Source organism: Thunnus albacares, chromosome 6, assembly GCF_914725855.1.
Source record: "Thunnus albacares chromosome 6, fThuAlb1.1, whole genome shotgun sequence".
Taxonomy (NCBI): Eukaryota; Metazoa; Chordata; class Actinopteri; order Scombriformes; family Scombridae; genus Thunnus; species Thunnus albacares.
In genome coordinates, this window is record NC_058111.1 from 20,901,729 (window position 1) to 20,922,806 (window position 21,078).

The 21,078-nt window shown below is 39.1% G+C and overlaps 2 protein-coding genes and 1 long non-coding RNA gene across 3 annotated transcripts in view; 1 reads left to right on the plus strand and 2 right to left on the minus strand.

Moving 5' to 3' along the window:
- Positions 1 to 486: 486 nt before the first annotated feature.
- Positions 487 to 10,638, minus strand: ctsc (cathepsin C). The gene is made up of 8 exons (XM_044354493.1): positions 10,071 to 10,638; positions 9,490 to 9,635; positions 8,225 to 8,379; positions 6,651 to 6,806; positions 5,400 to 5,518; positions 3,556 to 3,687; positions 2,846 to 3,078; positions 487 to 2,391 (listed from the first exon to the last, which is right to left on the minus strand). Exons 1-8 carry the CDS (start codon positions 10,228 to 10,230, stop codon positions 2,125 to 2,127), a joined length of 1,368 nt encoding a protein of 455 aa, XP_044210428.1. The 5' UTR covers positions 10,231 to 10,638; the 3' UTR covers positions 487 to 2,124.
- Positions 10,639 to 15,703: 5,065 nt separating this feature from the next.
- grm5b (glutamate receptor, metabotropic 5b) overlaps positions 15,704 to 21,078 on the minus strand; it is a 55,561-nt gene continuing 50,186 nt past the window's right edge. The window contains exon 15 of the mRNA XM_044353265.1: positions 15,704 to 15,923. The gene's annotated coding sequence lies outside the window, so the exon portion shown is untranslated. The remainder of the gene's footprint in view (positions 15,924 to 21,078) is intronic.
- Positions 15,916 to 17,401, plus strand: LOC122983510. Its single transcript, XR_006403722.1, has 2 exons — positions 15,916 to 16,195; positions 16,246 to 17,401. It is a non-coding gene; the product is annotated as an uncharacterized LOC122983510 (long non-coding RNA).

Below are 21,078 nucleotides of genomic sequence, written 5' to 3' on the forward strand. Positions count from 1 at the left end.
TGAAATGTTACTCAGACTGAAGTAAAATGATTTAGTATGTTATCAGCAAAATATATAAAAAGTCCACATGCAAAAGAAAGGTCCCCGTCTGATATATTATTAACTAAACTAGTGAATGATGTTTTATTGATGCATTAACATGTAAGCAGCATTTTAATGTAATTGTTCTGGGTGAGGCTAATTTAAACTATTTATACACAGTCAATAGTTTCTTCACAGCTCTGATCAAAGTAAAAATTAACGTAAAACTGTAAAATTTACCATGAATTACTTTTCTAGTCATGGTTCATTCAGCCCGTTATAGGTTGTATTGTTTCACCCCCTTGTGGTTTAGTTTTAACCTCTTTTGCAACTTTCTTTATGGCATTGAGAGAAAACAGCTGATCACCAGAGATGCACAGTGACTGGAAATAAAATCCGAGATCTGAAGTTGAGATTTGAATGGTGTTCCCTTTTCCTACACACACACGACCAGATACACAGTAATGAATTTGAAATGCTTTTATTCCCCTCATTTAAAAAACAAAACAAAAACACAACACTCAAAAAAAAAATGCAAATCTCACAACACAATCAGTAACATCCCTTTCTTACTTGATTAAAATGCTCCACGGAGACATACAAATTTCCCCAAAGAGAAGCATGGCAGTCATGGTTTAAACTTGTTGCAAGGACAGAAGATATTACAATTCTTCACTGTACTTCCCTGAGACAAAGAATCAAGATCCTGCACCTGACAAGCACACACAAAAACTCCTCAGTCTCCAATTCCCTTTAAATGAGATTTTACTACCTGTTACAATTTGTCACAGCACAGTACATACCAAACCGTTTGAGTCCAAGTTTATGTTGGCAGTTACAGCTTGAATTTAATTGTTCATAGTCAACTAATCAGTGCATGTAAAAATCAGGACCGATGAAAGAAAATTAAAGCAACAGGGTGAGCTGACATTGTGAAATTCAGCTACACAAAAGTGATACAAGAAAAAACATGGCATTAAAAGTGCACAATGACTGCTTCCCTCTAAAATCAAGTTTTAGGAGCTGTAAAATGTCAATACTTTTAGAAATTGACTGTAAAATTGGAGGTTTCATGTCCCTTTTTGAACTTAAAAAATGTAGGACTATATTTACCTACATGTACAACTGGATGTTTATAAAAAAATTTCACTGCTACTGTAGCATGTTTAGCTGGGTCGTGCCCCTTGTTAACAATAGTCCTGATTCCCTTTACCAAGCAAGCAGAGCTGCAGTGTGGGTGAGGCTTGAGCTGACAAAAAGCAACTCCTACACGTCAGGTCTCAATCAATTTATCAGTTAAGGCCATCCATTGAAATCATTTGGCTGCACTACTGTAAATATTTTAGCATTTGAAAGCTCACTTCATTAGATTTGAATTTCCTAGTTTTGGCCTTAAAGAAATGTGCACAGCTCTTGACTAAAGGGATAACTTGCTCACTTATGGTTTTGGTGCATTTCCCTTTTAAGTACATTTCATAGTCATATGGAAATCTGAAATCCATAACTTTTGGAAGGAGATGTCACTACTAACTTCACTTGTTGGATTGGGGAGGAAGAAGTCTCACGATACAAGACGACTGGAGATCTCCACCTACTTAAGTCTGGGGATTTCTAAATGCATGCTAGTTACTTGAACAGTGGTGAGAACAGCCGCTAACAAACCTACAGCCCTTACATTTTTTTCAAGGACACATCTTACCAGAAATGATGCTGTCCCCCCTTCCTCCGTAATGCACTGCATGTCACTGCCCCTATATGAAGAGCCGCCCTAAAGACTTTGGATTAGTTCTGCAACACAGGTTTGTTTTCTTTTGTTTTTTTAAACACTCTAATTTTTTCCACCCAATTCCAACAATTAAACCTGGGAGATTGTCTTCAATCTCTACGAGCAAAGCGTTTAGAAACTGACCTGTGAGTCTACGGAAGAAGTAGACACCCATGTGCTACTTCTGTGACATATGGGATCAAAAAAACTTATAGATTTCAGCTTTAAATTTCATTTCAAAGCTCTCAAGCACACATTGAAAACAGCTAATCTGCATTGCACTCATGCAGACTCATCCAGCACATCTCCCCCTCCCTCCCATTCTGAGTTTACAGCTTCTACAGTTTGGGGATGGGTTTGGCTGCGACTGCGATGCTCTCAATAGCACACTCGTCACTTCCCCGGCGGATTCGGAAGTAGCCATCCTCGCCCCAGCTGGTACCCCAGCTGTTCTTGACGATCCAGTACTTCTGTCCGGTCATGTGGCAGCGGCCATACCCCACCAGCAGCACAGCATGGTTGGTCAGCTCAAAGGGATTGAAGGGGTCACCCAGGCCTGTGTGGTGGTAGATACCCTCCTTATAGTGCATGAAGTCAGGATACACCTGCGGAAAGATCGGAACAACTTACTTTGGATTCTTCAGTTTGTGTTCTGTATAAAATAGTAGCACACAAGAATATTTCAATGTTATCTTTTCTTTGGTGAAAGAAAAGATAATGTAGTGAAAATTTTCCAAGTAGGTCTTTCATAACCTAAATATATTTATATATTATATAAATCCTTACTAGTAGCAGTAGAAATCTCTCCTCAAATCTCAATTAACTACTGTGTGCAGGAGATTTAACTTAAACCTCAGATAAATCTACCTCTGGCGGAAGTTTTGCAAAACACAGCAACAGGATTTGGGCTACAATTAAAATGGTGTTTCTGAGCAAACAGCAACCAGGTTTAAAAAGATCACGTGGCTTTGACAGAGCAGCAGCCCCAGTTGTTTAGTTAACACATACAGTATGTACAGGAATAGCAATTGCAGTTAGGAAACACTGAACAGCTGTTACCTCAAAGGCCACTGCCATGGGTCCATTCTTGACCAGCTCCAACATCATGGCAGTCTCACTGCAGCCACCATAAAATCCACCTACGTAGTTGTATTCTGCAGTGTAAATGCGGCCGCAGTTTCGAGGAACGCCACATGGAGAGTTCTTTGCAATATACGGAAAGCATGGCTCATCCACAACACCGAAATCCTGGATGTACTTCCCAATCAGGTACGGGAACCCACCGTCGCAACCTTTAAGAAGAGGAGAGAAGCTGGGCATTAAATCTGGTTTGATCAATAGTTCAATAGATCAATAATAGAATATTTGGAGGTTGTTTTGATTTTTCTTAAAAGGGTGAAATTTAATTTCTGGTCCAAGATAGAAAATGTAGGAGGCATTTTGCAGAATTAGTCAAATGAAGTGATCAGGTCAGTTATGAAACGCTTGACTTACTACATGCAGTGAGGATACACTTTCCAAAAAACACTTAAGTGCTACTTGTTCTGATTCAGGGGGTGGCCAAGAGTTTTCTACGTGCAGCAGTAAAGTGCATTTCTATGATTATTATGTCTGGCAATATTCTTTTGAACTGCTGCCCGTTTCTCATTCTGTATTAACCACTATACCATAAAAGGTTATTTAGCGTTGAGTTTCCATGTCAACCTCCAGGAAGAGTTTACTGCAGGCAAAAAACAAACAAATGAAAAAAAAAAAAAGAAGTGTGTTACCTTGAGAATATTCAGAACAGGAGACCACCTGTTGCGGGCTGAGAATAGGAGTCTCACTGTTGTTGGTTTGGATTCGGATACGAGCCTCTAGCATTCCCATGGAGGCAAAGGAGTAGCAGCTACCACATGATGCTGAAAGAGAATGCAGATTTTTTTTAAAAATTAAATAAACAGTTGTGCCAATCATGTTCACATTAATTTATACACTGAGTCACTAGCTTATAGGTACAGCTGTACAATCTAATGCATCACCATAGCCTACAAATAAATCATATTCATGTTTTGTGAAGTTCAAAATGTTCTGTTTTTGCTGAGTTTGTCAAAAAGGCGTAGATTCAACTCTCGACATTTTGACAGCGTCTGTTGGTTGATCCACCACTCAACAGCTATTAGATAAACTGCTGTGAACTTTTGTACAGACACTCATGGTCCTCAGGGAATGAATGTTAATGATATCCCGGCTTTTCATCTAGCGCCACCATGAGGGTCAACATTTTTGGCTTTTCGTGAATTCTCTCAATTACTACTGAATGAATTTCCACTGCATGGCATTATATTAAGAAGGTGCTTCTTACATTTTGTCCTCAAGTATATGAATAGGAGTAGACAAAACATTATAAATACCTCTCAATATACTGCAATGCAGAAAAATCACTAATAAGCACAAAAATTACCAGTTTTAAAACACCTGATGCAATGGCAAAAAAAAAAGTTCATTATAAGCTTTAATAAAACTGTGCCTGCACAACCTGATGCAATCCAATACAACAGCCCTGAAATAAATCCTAATAAATTGGTACCTCAGTGTACTTTAGTGGTACAGTTGTTCAAGGGCACATTATAGAAGTGAGTACTGAGGTTTCTGTAATGTTCCTCTGCTCCAGTATGCTTATCTGCATTAGTTGTAATGCATGATAATGGAGCAAGGTGGAGGGACAGACACTGATTAAATTTACTTGTTACCATCCATAGTGTGAGACACTATGGGAGTTCTTAATAAAATGCTCTGCAGAAACAAATTAGGTCAGAGAACAGACGCTGCAGGGATTTGCAGGCTGGTTAAATTGTAGTAATGATTCAAGTCTGGGTGACACTGAGACCAGTTTTCATTTGAACTGAAGATCTTAAGTCCCTTAAGATAAATAAGGTGCAACAACCAGTAAATTAAATTGAATATTTATGTTAGAGTGAAACTTGCCATCCTAATGTTCGGTTTTATCATATAGATATCAGTTTGTGATGACACAAGTTTGTCATCTTAGACCCAGAGGACACAACAGCAACAGCCAGACCAATTTATTCTTAATTTTTTTGAAATGACATGTTAAAAAAAAAAAAAAAAATCCACCTGGACTTGCAGGGTTGAAACATAATAAGCTCCACAGTACTACACAGTGGCTTAGAGGGCTTGAATTGAAACACTCCAGCCCTCTCCAGATCCTTAAACCTAGCCCTGCAGAGGCCCTCTCAGACACTTAAACTACTCAGCACGCATAATCTCTCCTCTCACACACTATGCTGTGCAGAAACACAGGAGGAGAGCACAAAGCAGACCCAGGCCTGCCAAGAGGAAAGCAAAGAAGCTGGCGAGCTGCTGTTCAGTGTCTGCCCTTTCTGACAGATGTGCAAGTAAAGCAGTGAGGTGTCGCTTTGTCTGCCTCTGATCCTACAAGACTTCATTTTTAACGTTTGCATCTTTGTGTTTCCATTTAAAATATCATGTGTGAACATATATGTGGTTGGTGTGGTAAGATATTTTGAACTAAATTATCACATTTTGATCTATCATCAACAACAGAAATTAACTGTTTTCTGGTGTCTGCAGGACATTAATTGAATGTCACCTTGGTTTCGCACTGGGCTGACGAAGTTAACACCATCAATGTTTCTCCAATCCCAGCGCTCCGGTAGAGCTGCTGCCATCTTGGCTACATCAGCTTTCACAGGCATCGGGCGAACGCGCCTGAAATAAGGATCACATTTGAATCAAAAGTGCATTTAATTTCAGACATCATTATCAGACATTATAAGACCACAAGCAACAAAACCATTATAGAAATTATATGTGTGTAGATTACAGTTAAGTAAAATTCATCTGAACAGTAGTATTTTAAAAAGGTTTGAAAAAATGAGATCAGTTCAAGCAGATGTTAAAGAGATAGTTTGGATTTTTTGAAGTGGGGTTGTATGAGGTATTCATTCATAGTCAGTGTATTACCTGCAGTAGATTTCGGGTCAGCACGTTCCAAGTTTGGAGAAGCAGGCAGGAGTGCCTGCACAGAAGCTAAGCACTGTACTGCTGCGGACGGGGCCAGCAGCAAAACGGATTTTAGCCAACTAAAAAAAAGCTTTAAGTATACGATACATTTAGAATATTTTCACCACTATACCTGGCGTCAGACAGCCCTTTCCTTTGGCACTCAACCGTAGAACTTCTGTATTCATATGCATGCCGAGCATTGTATTATGCTGCAGATCTTGGGTCAGAAAGTGGTGTTGTGGCATAATACAGTGTGCGGCATGCATAGGAATACAAAGTTCTACATTTGAGAAAATGTAGTACAAAAAGAAAGGGCTGTCTGACAGCAAGGTGACAGCAAAAGCTGACATTCTGAACTCTTGTCTCATACTCATCTTTTGATCTTAAACCCAAATGTCTTCAGTGAAGAACAACAAAAAAAGGGATTTGCCTTGCTGTTCCAATACTTTTGGAGGGGACTGTACATCATACAACCCCACTTCAAAAAATCTGAACTATCCCTTTAATATGTGCATAATAAACTGATGCAAAAGATAGCCACCTGAATTTGGAGCCTGTTACACACAATACAAGGGAGCAAATGACACTGAAAAACGATAGGAAACCCATCTAGTAAAGAGGATTTGATGAAGTCCTGGTACCACTATTTATAAAACTCTCATACACCTCCCAACCTACTGAATTTTAGGCAGAATGGCAGCTGTCAGGGAAGAAAAAAAAAAACCTTCATCCCAGAGCACAAATGATTAATTTGTGTACACAAATTGTTTTTGTTATCTCCATGACAGCTGCCAAGCCCCAAAGGACAGTTTGGGAAATACAAGCAAATACTCACATGGGAATACGAGAGGCAGGCCCTCCTGCTCTGTAGTGCAGCTCTTGCAGAGTGTACATCTCATGCTCTGGGTAGGGCACAGCCTTCCAGGAGCTCTGGACTGAGTTGATGGATTCAATCATGTCCAGGTTGTGTTTGTATGGCCTCTGGAGCAGCCTGGGGAGATAATGCATAATAAATGACTCCCCCAACAAAGACAAAAAGAAACTGCAAGAAATTATCTGTTAGGCTGAATCGTGATATACTGCTTATGTTCGCTGGTTATCATGTTCAGCTGTGACTAAATGGACGCACCTAACAATATAAAGCAATCCAATAACAAATATCTTTGTGAAGCTTGTACAGTACATTTTTTGCCAACTCTCAATTCAACTTTCAAAAATTGAGGCTCTATTTTGTGCCATTTCACTGGACTGCATTATACTATCAGTTCATTTAAATATTGATATACATTCTCCTAAATATGTATAATATGCTCCTAATATATAGTGTTAGTTGTTTTAGTCTTTTAATAAAGACTATACAGTCTCTCGGTATGGTAGTACAACTGCCAGCAGAGAACTTCACAATACATGTAATTTTCAGCCAAAGTTAGACAAAGCACCCCTACAGTGACCACATAATACACTGCAGAAGCATGTGGAGAAAATATCCCACTCCAACAAAAGTGTAAATGAGGACAATGCGTCTGAAGAGTAACATTTCTCTAATTTTCTTGTATGTGAGGAAACTACAGCACAGCACAGTTTGAAGTGTGACTGGGTTGAGATGTTTTGCATATTCCTGAGTTAGTGACTTTCACACTAATAACTTCACACTAACCAAGAGAAATAACATATTAAATCATGCAGAAGTTGTGTGGAAGACGTCTTACTTTCTAGTAGGATGATGAGCCTAAAAATGGACCGACAATCTGTCAGCCCTCTGATCATCTTTATCAATATTAAATAAAACAAAACAAAAAAAACAGCATTACATTAGGACATCCTTGCATACTCTCAAAGCGAAATTAGATAATGTGGATCCTTCTCGTTACACATCTACTAAAAACCTGTAACATCTAACACTTATTTAAAAATGAGACCACAGACTCCAGGAAATAGATTTTTATTGCTAGAAACCGAGTTCAAGAAGTTGACTAAATTTCTCAATCAAGCATTTTTCTATCGCCTGTGGACGGATTGTGCTTTTATGTCAGATTTCTCTGATGTGAATTCAGTTTCCAGGCCCATTTTCCAAGGGTGAGAGTGAGTAACTCAGTTCACATCAAAGGAAGAGAGGAGGAGGGGAGAAAAAAAGTGTAGATTAAAGTAGAGATGTAAAAACTGCACAGTTCACAGAAAGCTCAAACAACAACACCGCCTGCATGAGACTCTGTGTACAAATAGACTCCCTCAGTTCATGGATGTCGTGCTTGTTAGTTCACGTTTCACCACTTTGCACTTTAGGGGTGTGTACCAAACTACCATAATGACACAAACAACCATACAGTATTGTTTTTGGCCTTTTAAGAAATAAAAAAAGGTTACCTTAACATACAAATACCATTTATATCATGTACTCTAGCTATTTACCCGCTGCTGAGGACTGGTTTGTAGTCAGTTCGGGGGGGCACTGGCTTCACTCTCTTCCCAACAAAACAGGCCCAGTTGTGTCCCAGGACATCATGGACCCACCCTCGCATGGTCTGGTCACAATAGCTGGTTACCTTCTGGCCATCCTCAGTGTACTGAAAGTGCAGGGAGACAGACAGATGACATACAACCATGCAGCAACCTCTGCAAGTCAATCCCCATAGACCCCCATGTTAAAAAGCTCAACTTTACTGCAGAAATAAACATGTTTACAGCCTGGTACAAAAAACCGTTTTGGTCTCTATAGCTAATTTCCCCTTTCATGACAACTGTACAGGAGGTGGTTTTTAAAAAAAAAAATTTTATTACTCACCCGTTCAAATTTTGTTAAGCTGTAAAGTTATGCATAATTAAGGACACGGTCCCTTTGAGTGACAGGTCTCTTAGCCAATAGGCAGCTTGTTTCAGCAACAGGCTTCATTCAGCCTGCCTCAGCTCCACCTTTTTACAGTCTATGCATACAACTCATGTCATGTCATATTATGCAAATACAAAGATTTAAGAAGCAACTGAATTAACCTCAGATTTTTCTTTTTTTTACCTTTCAAAAAAAAGTAAGTAAGTAAGTAAAAAAAAGTTTTCAGCACATCATTTGAACAATTATAGTTTTTGAGTTTGAGAGGAGTTAACAAGAAAAGTCACATTTTCCTCATATCATCACAAGCTGAATCAATTCCAGACATTGGGGAAGTTGCAGGAATCATGACATTGGTTAGAAGACAGATATGATTATGACACTTCCTCTTACTAAGTGTCATGCGAGTTGTGAGAAATAAACACATGACTGGAAAAAAAAAATGCTGAGTAACCTTGCATCACGCTGCTTTTACAAAGTGCAGGGTTTAAGCAAAGTGTAAAGAGCAAATGCATGTTTTCCAGATACAATCTTATCAGATGAATATACAGGAAATTGATTATGAAACTTACATTTTATCGGCAGACAGTGTTTAAAAATTTAACCTGGACAACCGCTAACCCACAGTGCAACTTCCTTTACATGTTATTTCCAACTAACACCAAATGACTCACGGACAAGTTGAACTTTAACTAGATCAGTTACGTGTTAAACTGTACAAGCTGAAGCACAATGAACAGTGCAAAACACAATTAATAGGTTGTATTATACAAATGGGATATTAACTAGCTTGCAGCAGGCATTTTCAGTTGTAAAAAATACAATATGAATGTTTCCAGGCATCTTTTACCTTGAAGAAGGCGAACCATTTGTACCCATTGATGACCACTTCAAAGCCCTGGTTGTAGATGAGGGTGAAGAAGCCGATGTTCCCCAGCTCGTCTGTGGCTACAGACAGTTTCTCCAGGGTCACGGTCACCGTGCTCTCGCCTGTGGCTGAGGAGGACCAACACCATATGCAACATAAAATGTACAGTATTACTGCACGCAAGGACTCGAATATGGACAACTTTCAGATTCTTCTAATGGCCAGTATGAACAGGAGGAATGATTACAGCAAGAAAAACCTATTTCAATGTGGGCACCTGACTGTTTTTTAAAGACAGACTTGAAAAACTGTGAACCTATCATTTAAGATAGTGCTCCTATCATTTTCATTGATTGTGATTAATATGTGATATGAATGCTCTATATTATACTACAGATACATATATATTATACAGACTACACAAACTGATCAGTGAACAACCTGCTGTAGTTGTTGTCTGGACTGAAAACCTTCACACACAGGCCCTACATGTCACATGACTTTCCACTGCAACACTTATTTAAGTAACTTGAGAGCTAAATGGTGTGAACAGGGGTCTTTACCTTCGGCGGAGCAGTTGACGGTCTTGTCGTGTCCACCTTTGGACACCTGAAACACCCAGGTCCCCTGCAGGTCCTCATAAGTGCAGTTGGCCGGTGTGTCAGCCCAGGATCCCTCAACCCATATCAGCAACACACACGCCAGCACGCCGCTCAGCCTCATCCTGATTCACAGCTAGCTTATCTGCCTACACACAAATACTTTGAGAACTACGCAGTCAGTGTTTATATCTGCGTCTTCGCAAAGATGCCTAAAAGTTTGTCCCAGCTTGTGCACTTTAACTTCTCCGTTACCTCTCTGCCCGCTATTTATACAAACTGAAACTTTTTACAAAGAGTGCAACTTCAACGGTCAAGATGACTCTCCGAAGCCCGAACCTAGCAGTTAGCTAACAGTTTCGCCAGTCAAACCAAACATACGCAACATTGTTTTTTAGATATTGGTACTAATAGGAGAGTATTTCCAAAACATAAGCTCATGTTTTGATCGTTTAATGACATATATGCAAGCTGTCAGCGGTTATATGAGTATATTATCGAGTATGTAGACGGATATTGAAACGAACACGGAAACAAACGTCAGCGAATATCTCAATCTCGACGATCCTTTGTCCGCTTTTTGGTTTCGTTTTCCTCTGGTCATATGACCAGTCAGCTCAGCGCATGCGCAAAAGACACGAGAAGAGACACGAGATGACATTCTGTAATTTAACATTATTATTCCAAAAATGTATAAATATAAAATGCATTTGTGAAAAAAACCCGCAATGACACAATGAGCTAAATATTTTAAAATATATGCAAATAATGAACAAATTAAGAAAGAAATCATGTAAATTACAGATGTTTATTTATTTATGTAACTTTATTTATTTATTTATTGTTATACTGATGTGCTTTTTTTATATCTAGGCCTATGCTCAAGCGTAAATTCTGTATTTTTAGAAGTTTTGCATGTACATACAGTACAAGTATTTCGCAACGGACATTTTGTGATATTATAGCAGGAGGGGTAATCAATAAGATGAATTGCTGTGATCCATTTAGTGGTGTCAGTTCCAGGGCTCGGCTTTGGTACTGCACATGCTAGCTCACTGACATGGCTTGTTAGGACAGTTAAATGAAAAAGAGCCATCCTTACTGTTATTATAGGCTACACTTGTGCTTTTGCTGCTCTTGTAAGTCAAAAAGTCTGACAAGAAAAAGGCAGATTGATTACATTTTACAGTGTCACTCCTAGATACCATGGATGCAGCAACTTTAGGTACTGATTTATTACGTCCATTACAACAAGCAATGCAATCAAACAGACTGTAAACAAATCCACCTTTCAACTATATCATCTGAACAACTGAAATTGAATCTTCAGGCGTTCAGTGTCAGTCCAGTGCATAGGGAAAATCAGCTTCTTATGCTCTTAAAAATGTATTTTAATGGCATTAAAGGCCACATTTGATGCCGAACCCAAGACATTTATTGTTTTTGTTGACAAAATTGGTACTACAGTATCTTTAGCCAGAGAAAACACTGCATAGTTCATAAATGCTACGCTTTACAATCACAGAAAATGAGTCGGGGTCGGTGATGATTTGTGTGATGAGCCAGAAAGAATAAAATGACACCACATCAGGAGCTTATGGTAAGCGGAGAAGCAGCAAATTGCCCTTCACACAGTGAAACTTACAGATCATCTGGAGGTTGATCCTGGAGGTGCCTCCTCAACACATTGAGCCCCAAAAGTAACAGTTTTCATTACTTTGTGTTAATATGACACTGCAGTTTTGTTCATCTTTATTTTCTTCCGTTGAGTCTGTTGTGTGTATCTTGTTTGTGACTTTGTAATCTTGTTGATATTGTTGTGATATACTGATAATCCCTGTGGGGGACTTCTCTTTTCTCCTCAGAGTCAACCTGCCTGCTTGTGTGTGTGTGTGTGTGTGTGTGTATGTGTGTGTCATTGTACCCTGATCGGTCTCTAGTTAAAGGGGTTAAAGAGCTTATTTTAGCCGGCAGGCACTTAAGGGAAGTGCTGGAGGCTTTGATCACCATAGTAACCATGACATAGACTGACTCATCTCCTTGACAGACCATAATAAGCACTCATCTGAAGAAGGGACTGAAGAGGTATTAGTCATGCAGTCTCATTAGTGCCATTACACTATGTTTGTGTGAAAATGTGTGTGTGTGTATGTGTGTGGGCACATGTATGTTACTGTGTTTTTGTGGCTGTTAATGTGTGCGTGCATATAAGCGTGTGTATGTGTGTGTGTGTGTGTGTATGCAATAAAGAAAAATAGAAGCAAGAGGAGCAGAGAGACAGAGACAGAGGGATGATGTTATGAATGTTAACAGCCTGGACCCACAGAGCTCCCTCTAAGAGTGACTCATTGAAACTCGTGTTTCAATCTTGATATTGTTCTCACTTCCACTGGCAGGAAATTAAAACTCAAGCGACTTTCAGTTCAGCTATATTGGCATCCACAGATGTGTTCCTGGCTTGATTGGTTTCATCACATCACACTTTCTCTTCTTCTTCCCGTCGGTTTTAGATTTCTCTCCTCTGCTCTTAGTCTGTCTTCCCGTCGCTCCATATTTCCAAATTTTGCTGGTTAATTTCTTGTTCCTATCTGCCCAAAATGCAAACACACAATTGGAATCTGCTTCATATAGCCTACACTCTAGCAGACGTGTAATGCTTTATGCATGTGGGTGCTTGCGTGAGACTGCACGTGTGTGTGTGTGTGTGTAAGCATAAGCATGCCTCCATCTATGTTTCCCTGCTTTGTATTCCCTGCACAGCTCTTCACTCCTTGTCTCTTCCACATAAAAAGAAAACTCTCCTTCTTGAGACTGCAGTGGCCATTTCAATCTGTTCATCCTTGTATTTTGTAGAGGTTAGCGCCACATTTATGCAAATTAAACTCTGAATGAATTAGTGTAATTAATATAACTGTAACAATAAATGCAATTTATGAAACCATTCGCTCTATAGTTCAGACTGGTTGAGTCATGTTGGAAGCTGTTAAATACCCAATGAACATCTGTGATTAAATTGCATTTAATTTATATATTAACATACTATAGGCCAGTTGAATCCTCGTGTTGCCTTTGTGCCACACACTTTAGCTGTTCAAGGGCAGATTTGTCTGGAACAACTTAATTATTATGACCAAGTTCATAAAGACACTTATTGGTGTGTTAATCATTTTTTAGTTCCACTTGATGAGGTGATTTTAGCAGCTGAGAGGGTGCTCATGTTCTTTGCGTCGTGTCTTTCCATATCTCTTAGCAGAGCTAACATCATCGTCTTTTTCTGCTCGTGCGTGCTCTGTTACCCACATTGATCAAAAAGGATGCAAGAACAGCATGTCATCAAGTTGGAGGTGTGGGTGGAGCCACTCCATCACAGAGTGGAGTTCGCCTCTCCAGCCTTGTGGTGTTAATGTTACATCCTTCACATTTAAATGAAGTCCTCTGAAGCAGCTTCGCGGTCAGTTACCTCAGCCATACGCATACACCTACACACAACAGAGCCGAGAGCTGTGGAGTGAAATGTGTTCACATTCCTCACACATATGTCTGTGCCCACACATACTGGGCCTATGTAGCCTATATACTCACAATGTATATATGTCCACGCACACTCATGCACAGGATGACACTCACTGTTTAACCACATGCTGCCATGGCACCCCTTGCCCACACAGACGTTATATATAGTGCCCATCTGACTGCAATGAACCCACAACATGCCATTTACATGGGAATAAACACTCACCACTGATTAAATGTATGGTGTGGGCATTATTTAGAGACTGTATGAGGATTACTCACTGTATTGACTGGTTTTATTCAGCTTGTCATTACAAGCATTACAGTATTTATGCATCTGCAAATGTGGGAAGTCAAAGGGAAACTCACTGATTTACCAGTGGTACCCAACACACAGCTCATTACAGCAAATTTTGGGATTTAGGGGCACCTATAGGGGTCTATGATGTCATAGACTCACTGAATATCCTCAAACACATTTTAAGACATCAATGATCAAACCTGGTGTGTCTGGATCTTTAGGTTCCTTCACTTGAGTTTAAATAAAATTGGGTTTTCATTCACTTGAAAAAAGCTGCAATAAGCTGAAGCATTTATGGACAGTTTTTTTTATATGTGTAGTTTATGATTTATAGAAGGTTTATGTGTTTGACTACGTGGCAAAAGTTTGATTGTGTTGATCTTTGCAAAGTTAATGGATTATTGTGATTTCAAGTGAAATTATTGTTTGGCTGAAATACAGGGGAGTAAGAAAACCAGGCTGAACCTTTTTAAATGAATTGACCATACATACTGAAGCTGAGCAACTTGTCTCCATACCCTCCATTTAGTTAAGTAACACCACTTGAACTCATTGCTGTCTTTCAGGTGAACCAGTTTCTTTGAGGTTTAAAGAGACAATTTGGTGTCTGCTAAATCAGTGTTTGTTTTTGTTTCAACATCTTTCCTTTAACAAGGAAAATGCTTTCAACAGATCACTTGATCTTCCAGTTTGATTTATTGTCCTTCATTGATTTCTTCTCCGGTTTCCACTTCAGTATCAATAAGTATTGATTAGTCACTGAAAAACAAGTTTAACAATACACAACCTCATTATTTTACCTGAGTCTGTTTTTTTCCATCAGTGACACATCAACATGTGATGTGTAAAAATGCTGCATCTTTACTGAGAAGAGTTCAGTTTAATTATTATGATATTCGGATATGTTGCCTCCATTCAAATGGGTCTTTTAAAACCTGAAATGAGGCAACTATCACTGAGCATTAAATCAATATACAGTGCCTCTAGAGACAAACACACACACATGGGCATCCCACAGGAGACAAATGAATTATATTGATGCAGTCATGATACCAGAATAAACCCCTCAGTGACTGAGCAGAGCTGGTGTGTGTGTGTTTGTGTTTGTGAACATATTGCATCTATGTGTATCCACTGAAATAACAAAGCAATTTCTACTAGATTGTCTTTTATTTATTTTTTCTCCTTTTTTTCATATTCCTGCCATTTGCTTATAGCCTTTTTTTTTTTTATCCTTTCCATTTATTTGAACATTGGGCCATTTGCAACAATCTGCAGATTCCATTTTGGAGAGAGCACTGCTGAACTGAGAGGTGAGGAGACAGAAAAGGATTTTGGAAAAGAGTGACAGAGGCCAAATACAGAAAGGGTGAAATGGGGTGACCAGGAGGAGATGAATGAAAGATGGCAGAGTAATTTCACTGACCTGTACATCTTCAGTTAAATGAATCAAATGTTTTTTGGGGCTGACTCATAGCAGAGTCGTGTCACTCTGTCATATACCGACGGCCGTGTCACTGTGAGTGAAGGAGATGGTGGAGGAGGAGGAGGAGGAAGCAAATATCACAAGAGCTGTCAAGGTGCTGTCTAGCAGTTTCCCCTGAATGGGTTCAACATGTTGGCCAGAGACTCACAGAATGTGGAGCTGATTTATCGTAGGTGCTAAAACTGGAGCTCTTCCAACTATTGGATGCGATAAAAAGGAATGAAGGATAATGACTGGAAACATGTTTTTCTTCAGATGTGGGCCCCTATTTATCAAAAAAGGAAGACAACAAGGAGGTCAATCATAGTTTTTTTTTAATAATGATTCAAATAATGATTCAAAGGTACTTTGTAGTACACTTACACAATGATTTATCAATGGCAAACAAATCAAAAGCAAAACCCTTTTTTGCCTGTTTTTTCCACACACCTTATCCCATCTCCTGTCTGCCTCCACAGCACTGCTGCACGGTGGTCACACTGACTGGAGGTTCCCAGAGTTGTCCAGTTACATCCCACTACGAAAAATATGAAGAGAGCCACGTCATCATGAAGAGGTGTAAGTTAGACTTAATGAATGCCCTGTGACTTTTTTTTTTTTTTTCCCATTTTGGCGACTGTAGCTCCTGCTTGGTGCTCAGTTGGAGGGCGTCAAACTGTGGTGACTTTTATAAAAATCCACCTGTTAATACCAAAGTGCTGTAGTAGCACAATGTTTCTGCAGAGAGGGGGGAAGAGCTCAACAAAAGCTAAATGTGTTTCCTAACCAAACACAGTTACCCCCTGGTATGTGGATATGTAGCTCACCAAGCTCGAGCTGCCTCGTCTAACTGTGTTGAGTTTTCACACTGACTCTTGAGGCTCTTGGTTCTTCTCAGATCCCATTAATGCATCTGTACTTCCCTCCTGGCACCTCATCTTTGCTCCTTAGCTCTTACCACTTATGACACACAAGAGAAACGTCTGGATGAGATGCAACAACATAAAAATCAGAGCAACATGTATTTGCCAAATGGGAAGCGCAGTACAACAAGATATGAAATATTCAGCTTGTTCTGTTTACCAGCTGATGCGTTTTAATTGAATTGTGAAACATGCATGATCCAACTGTTTACAGTATGAACATATTAAAGATGGGTGTACCCACAATAGTGCCAGATTAGATAGTTTCCAGGTTATTCATAGTGGATGAAAAAGTACTGGATTTACTGGTTAATACTGTCATTTATTTCCCCCACAAAAAGTCAGATAAACTACATCCATGTAACATGCATGTGCTCCAGGCACTTCTAAATAGCTCCTATCTCCTGATTTCTTGTGTCCCCTGATAAACAAAAACACTGAAAAGTTATATTTGAAGTAGAGAGAGCCTCATGTTACCACTGTCCATTCTCCTTTCACGTCACTGTTGCCGGTGACCACAGCTAAGTGCCTTCATGGGCATCCCCATGAGCCAATTTGGATTTAGGAGATAAAGATTTATTAACTGGGAGTTGAGAAGAACTCTGTATGGCCAAAAAATGCTCTCAAGTTTTGTTGTTGCTTTCAAAAAGCCTGTGGAACAAGACCCCAGAGTCAGTGACATAATTTGTTTGGGTCCCAGCACGATCTAAAGATGACTGTTTAGATATCAAACTTGTCTGGGAGTCTACTATCTTATCTGAGTTTGTAATGTTTGAGGACAGTCTAAGACTGTTAGTGGGCACTAAAAAAAGACTACAGAACTGAAAATCTGCTTGAAGTAGACATCCACAACCCCCCAACTCACCCCATCATCAAACCCCCACCACAAAGCCACTTAGAAACATACTGTATTTTCCAAACAGCTAGAACCATATATTCTCACATTTCACACTTTACAAAGCCGAGTGAAAATATTAAATAGATAATCAAATATCCAAATATAAAACCATCTTCCATTATCACACCAATATATAGGATCAAATTACATTCTACAGTTCTGAACATCAGAAAAAAAAAGCAAAACAACAAAATTTAAAAAAAAAAACAAAGTCATGTCCATTGAAATTAATTCACTAACTATCAAATGTCCGTAAGGGTAGATAGACACTACAAGATTTCCTTTAGAAAATGATGGATTTAAGCCATTTTTATTACATTTACAAGAAGTGGGCGCTAATAAACAGCTTATTAAAAAAATAAATATATAACTTGAATTTTTCCACCAGGAAACTCATGTCAATCTCACTCCAATCTAATCACATTTCTGTAGTGTTTATCCACCCCTGATAAGAAATGCTGCAGCACTTGAAATAAAAAAAACAGATGAGAGAAAGTTGGCACAGAGTGGAGAAGCTTATGTTAACAACGCCATGATAAAACACCGCTGGGGTCTGGGGATATGCTGCATTTTAAGCCTAAATTTGTTGTTGTTTTTTTAAACAAATAACCAGTTTATCATAAATATTCATTTCAGTAATAATCATTTTCTGCCCGGAGTGAAAAAATACTTCCAAATGAATACAGAAAATAAATTACATTCTACAGGCTCATGTAGTGAATTCAGCTCATTTCTCTTCCCTTTAAGTTTATGGTAACTCATCATCTTTGTCTTTTTTTTTTTATAACAATGAAGTCCAATGAGCTTGGCTGAATTAAGGTTCTGATAAATCTGGGTTGTAAAGAGACTGGAACGTAACACAGTGCCTTCGTTTGTACGCAGATGAGCTGCCTTTGTTCAGAATATGTGAAATTTGTTTTTCTACTCGGATCATCCACGTCAGTGTTGCGGAAAAAACACGAAACATTTGCTTACAAGCTTGTAAAATGTCACTACGACTGAAGTTAAATGTGGTCATCTTAATCTTGATTAGCTTAAGCGAGCAGTAAGAATGTAAACATCACTTCTATAGGCAACATTCATCTCCTTATTGATATCTCTAACGCTCTCCTGTCAAACACTCTACAGAAAATAGAATCTCATCAGAGTTTAAAGCGGGGATAGTAACGGGGATTTCGTTTGTGTCCAAAGCAGTAATTCGAACAACACCATATATGAGGAATATAAAAAGCACACAGCATTAAACCATGTTCTCTACATCCACCTCGGTGTTTCTTTGACACCCATCATGCCCTGCAAAGATACCTCTGTGTCATATGGCGTAATTTCACAGTTCAGTTTGGTTTCATTCTCTTTCAGATAGAAACATGATGGGACGAGTTTGTATAAGTAAAGATATTTCACAAACCATCAATATACAATACTGAAAATTCTGTCTGCTCTGTATGTAAAACAGCAATGCTCTACAGACACACACGGACCTGCTTAATAAGTTAATCCACTTTCTTATAAATCCCGAATAAATAAATACAGAAACTCCTCTCTTACTTCTAATCAATAAAATACAGAATTTGTTATTACACAACTTCATGTCCTCTGCTCTATACTATATAACCTACGCCTAAAATCAATCACTTTACTGGCTGAGTAAACAACCACGTAATAAAAACACACATGCTCTTGACTCAATTATAAAAAGCAACATTCAAATCAGCAGCTTCAGACAAACTTACAAAAATACTGTTGTTGACGATTTTTAAGACATCTAGTTGTCACCTCCAGGGCCACAGCTGCAGCAAAAGTGAATTCATCCAACCACCCCAGATATTTGATATTCAGGTCACTGATACGCAAAGATCTAATAATGCTTGGTACTGTGCAGTTTAGAGCCTTAATGTCTTCAGTTTATCCTGAAAATGCAAACTGTCAGGTTCTGCCTATAGAGTGCATTTTTACAAAATGAGCTTTTCAGTCTCAGTCTGCATTATGAAGTTTATCGGATGATTTGGAAACACTTGGATCAGTCTAGATGTGACATTCTCAGTACCTCTCTAAGTGCAGTTTAAGCTCGCGCAACTGTTTGTTAATTACTAATTCCAATAACACTGTTGAAAGGTAAACAATTAGTGGTGTCTTTAGCGTCTGCTAAATCACACTCACAAAGGTGTTCATGACAAGTGGTTCCTGGTGACTATGTGAGAGTCTGTGGCAGTGAGTTGATAGTGTGAACTTGTCCTTGCCTGCCCTGACAGATTACATAACCATAATGTCTATAAGATGTTTACACAGTAAGCATAGTTCTGTTTTATCTATCAAATTAAACAAATAATCAGGCAGGGCAGCGGGAGGGGGCTGATCGATCTCACAGCAGAGACCTCTTGGGATAGCCAGGTACATTGATAAAACCGTAAATTACCAGTTTTGAGAGTCTCTATTGATCCCTAAGAGATATTTCGTGTTTTTCACTTGCTTCCCTCTACAGACAGTTCAAAGGTCAGCTGAAGTGCACCACTCTTGGAGATGGTGGTGAGTTCCACAAGAGCAATTCAGCAGGGTGGCTGACACGAATGATAAACGAGGTCCTCCAGACAAAGAATAGTCTCTCTCATTACTATGTCGCCAAACGGCCCAAATTCCCAAATTCCGCCATCCCAAACTGAGGAAATGCTATTACAACCTGAAACCAGGAAGTCTTAAAATGCTGGATTGAGGGACCTGTTGATAGTCAGTGGACTAGTTAAAGCCCTATTTATATTTTGAGTCAAATGGTATAAAATAAATGACCTTGGGTCTGTTTTCCTCCGATCAGCAGATGAGCATGTCTGGATTAAAAGTATTTTTGAGCACATGGATTATCAATCCAATTCTTTAGAGTGCATTTACAAAAATAAGTCATGCAACAGCATTTTGGTTAAACCTCATCAGGAGATCATCTTCCTGGCGAGCAGAAGATTTTACTCATCATCACCGTCATCATGTTTTGGCTACAGAACGAAGGGAGGTATCAATTTAGCTGAAATCACCCCGGATTAATGTGAGTGGTAGGTTTCTGTGATCCCTGACGAAGGGCTAAAATGATTTCTCACAGTTTGTTAACAAAACATCCTGTCTGCAAATCCCGCAGTAGTTTCACTTCTTTCATTTCCATACAGGGTCGATGACTTTGCATTTGTTGTGAAAAATATGAGAAAAATCCCCTGACAACTAAAGAGATTGGATTCAAAAGCACGAGGGCCTGAATTCTTATTTTGTGAAAATGCTATAACAGATGACAGATTTGTTTTCATCTCCCTGTGGATCAGTCAGCTTACAAGACAATGCCTGCATTATTTTTTAACACAAAATTTAAGTAATGCTGTGATTCTCTGATTGATATTTGAACCTTTCCTGCAATTACAAAGTGAGGTTGTTATACTCTTACAACCAATATCCCTCTAATGACTACTTGGTATTATTGGTCATGTGTGATTTTAATATAGGGTGATGTCACAGAACTGAGCCCTTACAGAGAATAAGATAGCTGAAGATGTGAGCACTGATCCTGTCTTTTTCTGCAGAGGCAGCACACAACTGTCGAGTCCGACCCAGGGGGCTGATAACACACAGCTGAAGTGCTGAAGCAAGCTCGCCTGTTACTCTCTCAGCACATTATAAACACTGTCAGTGACAGCAGCACATAAACCAGCTCCTCCCCAGTAACATCTCCACAATAGCACTGGTTAATTGTTTGACAAGCAGGTCAGGGTCCGGTTTAGCAGTAAATGAGTAGATGTAGAGGTAATGATGGGCTGACAGCAATTTCAGACATGGAACAATTAAATGAACAATCATGAACAACACTACTTATCATTTGTTGTTCTGTTTCTCATTGT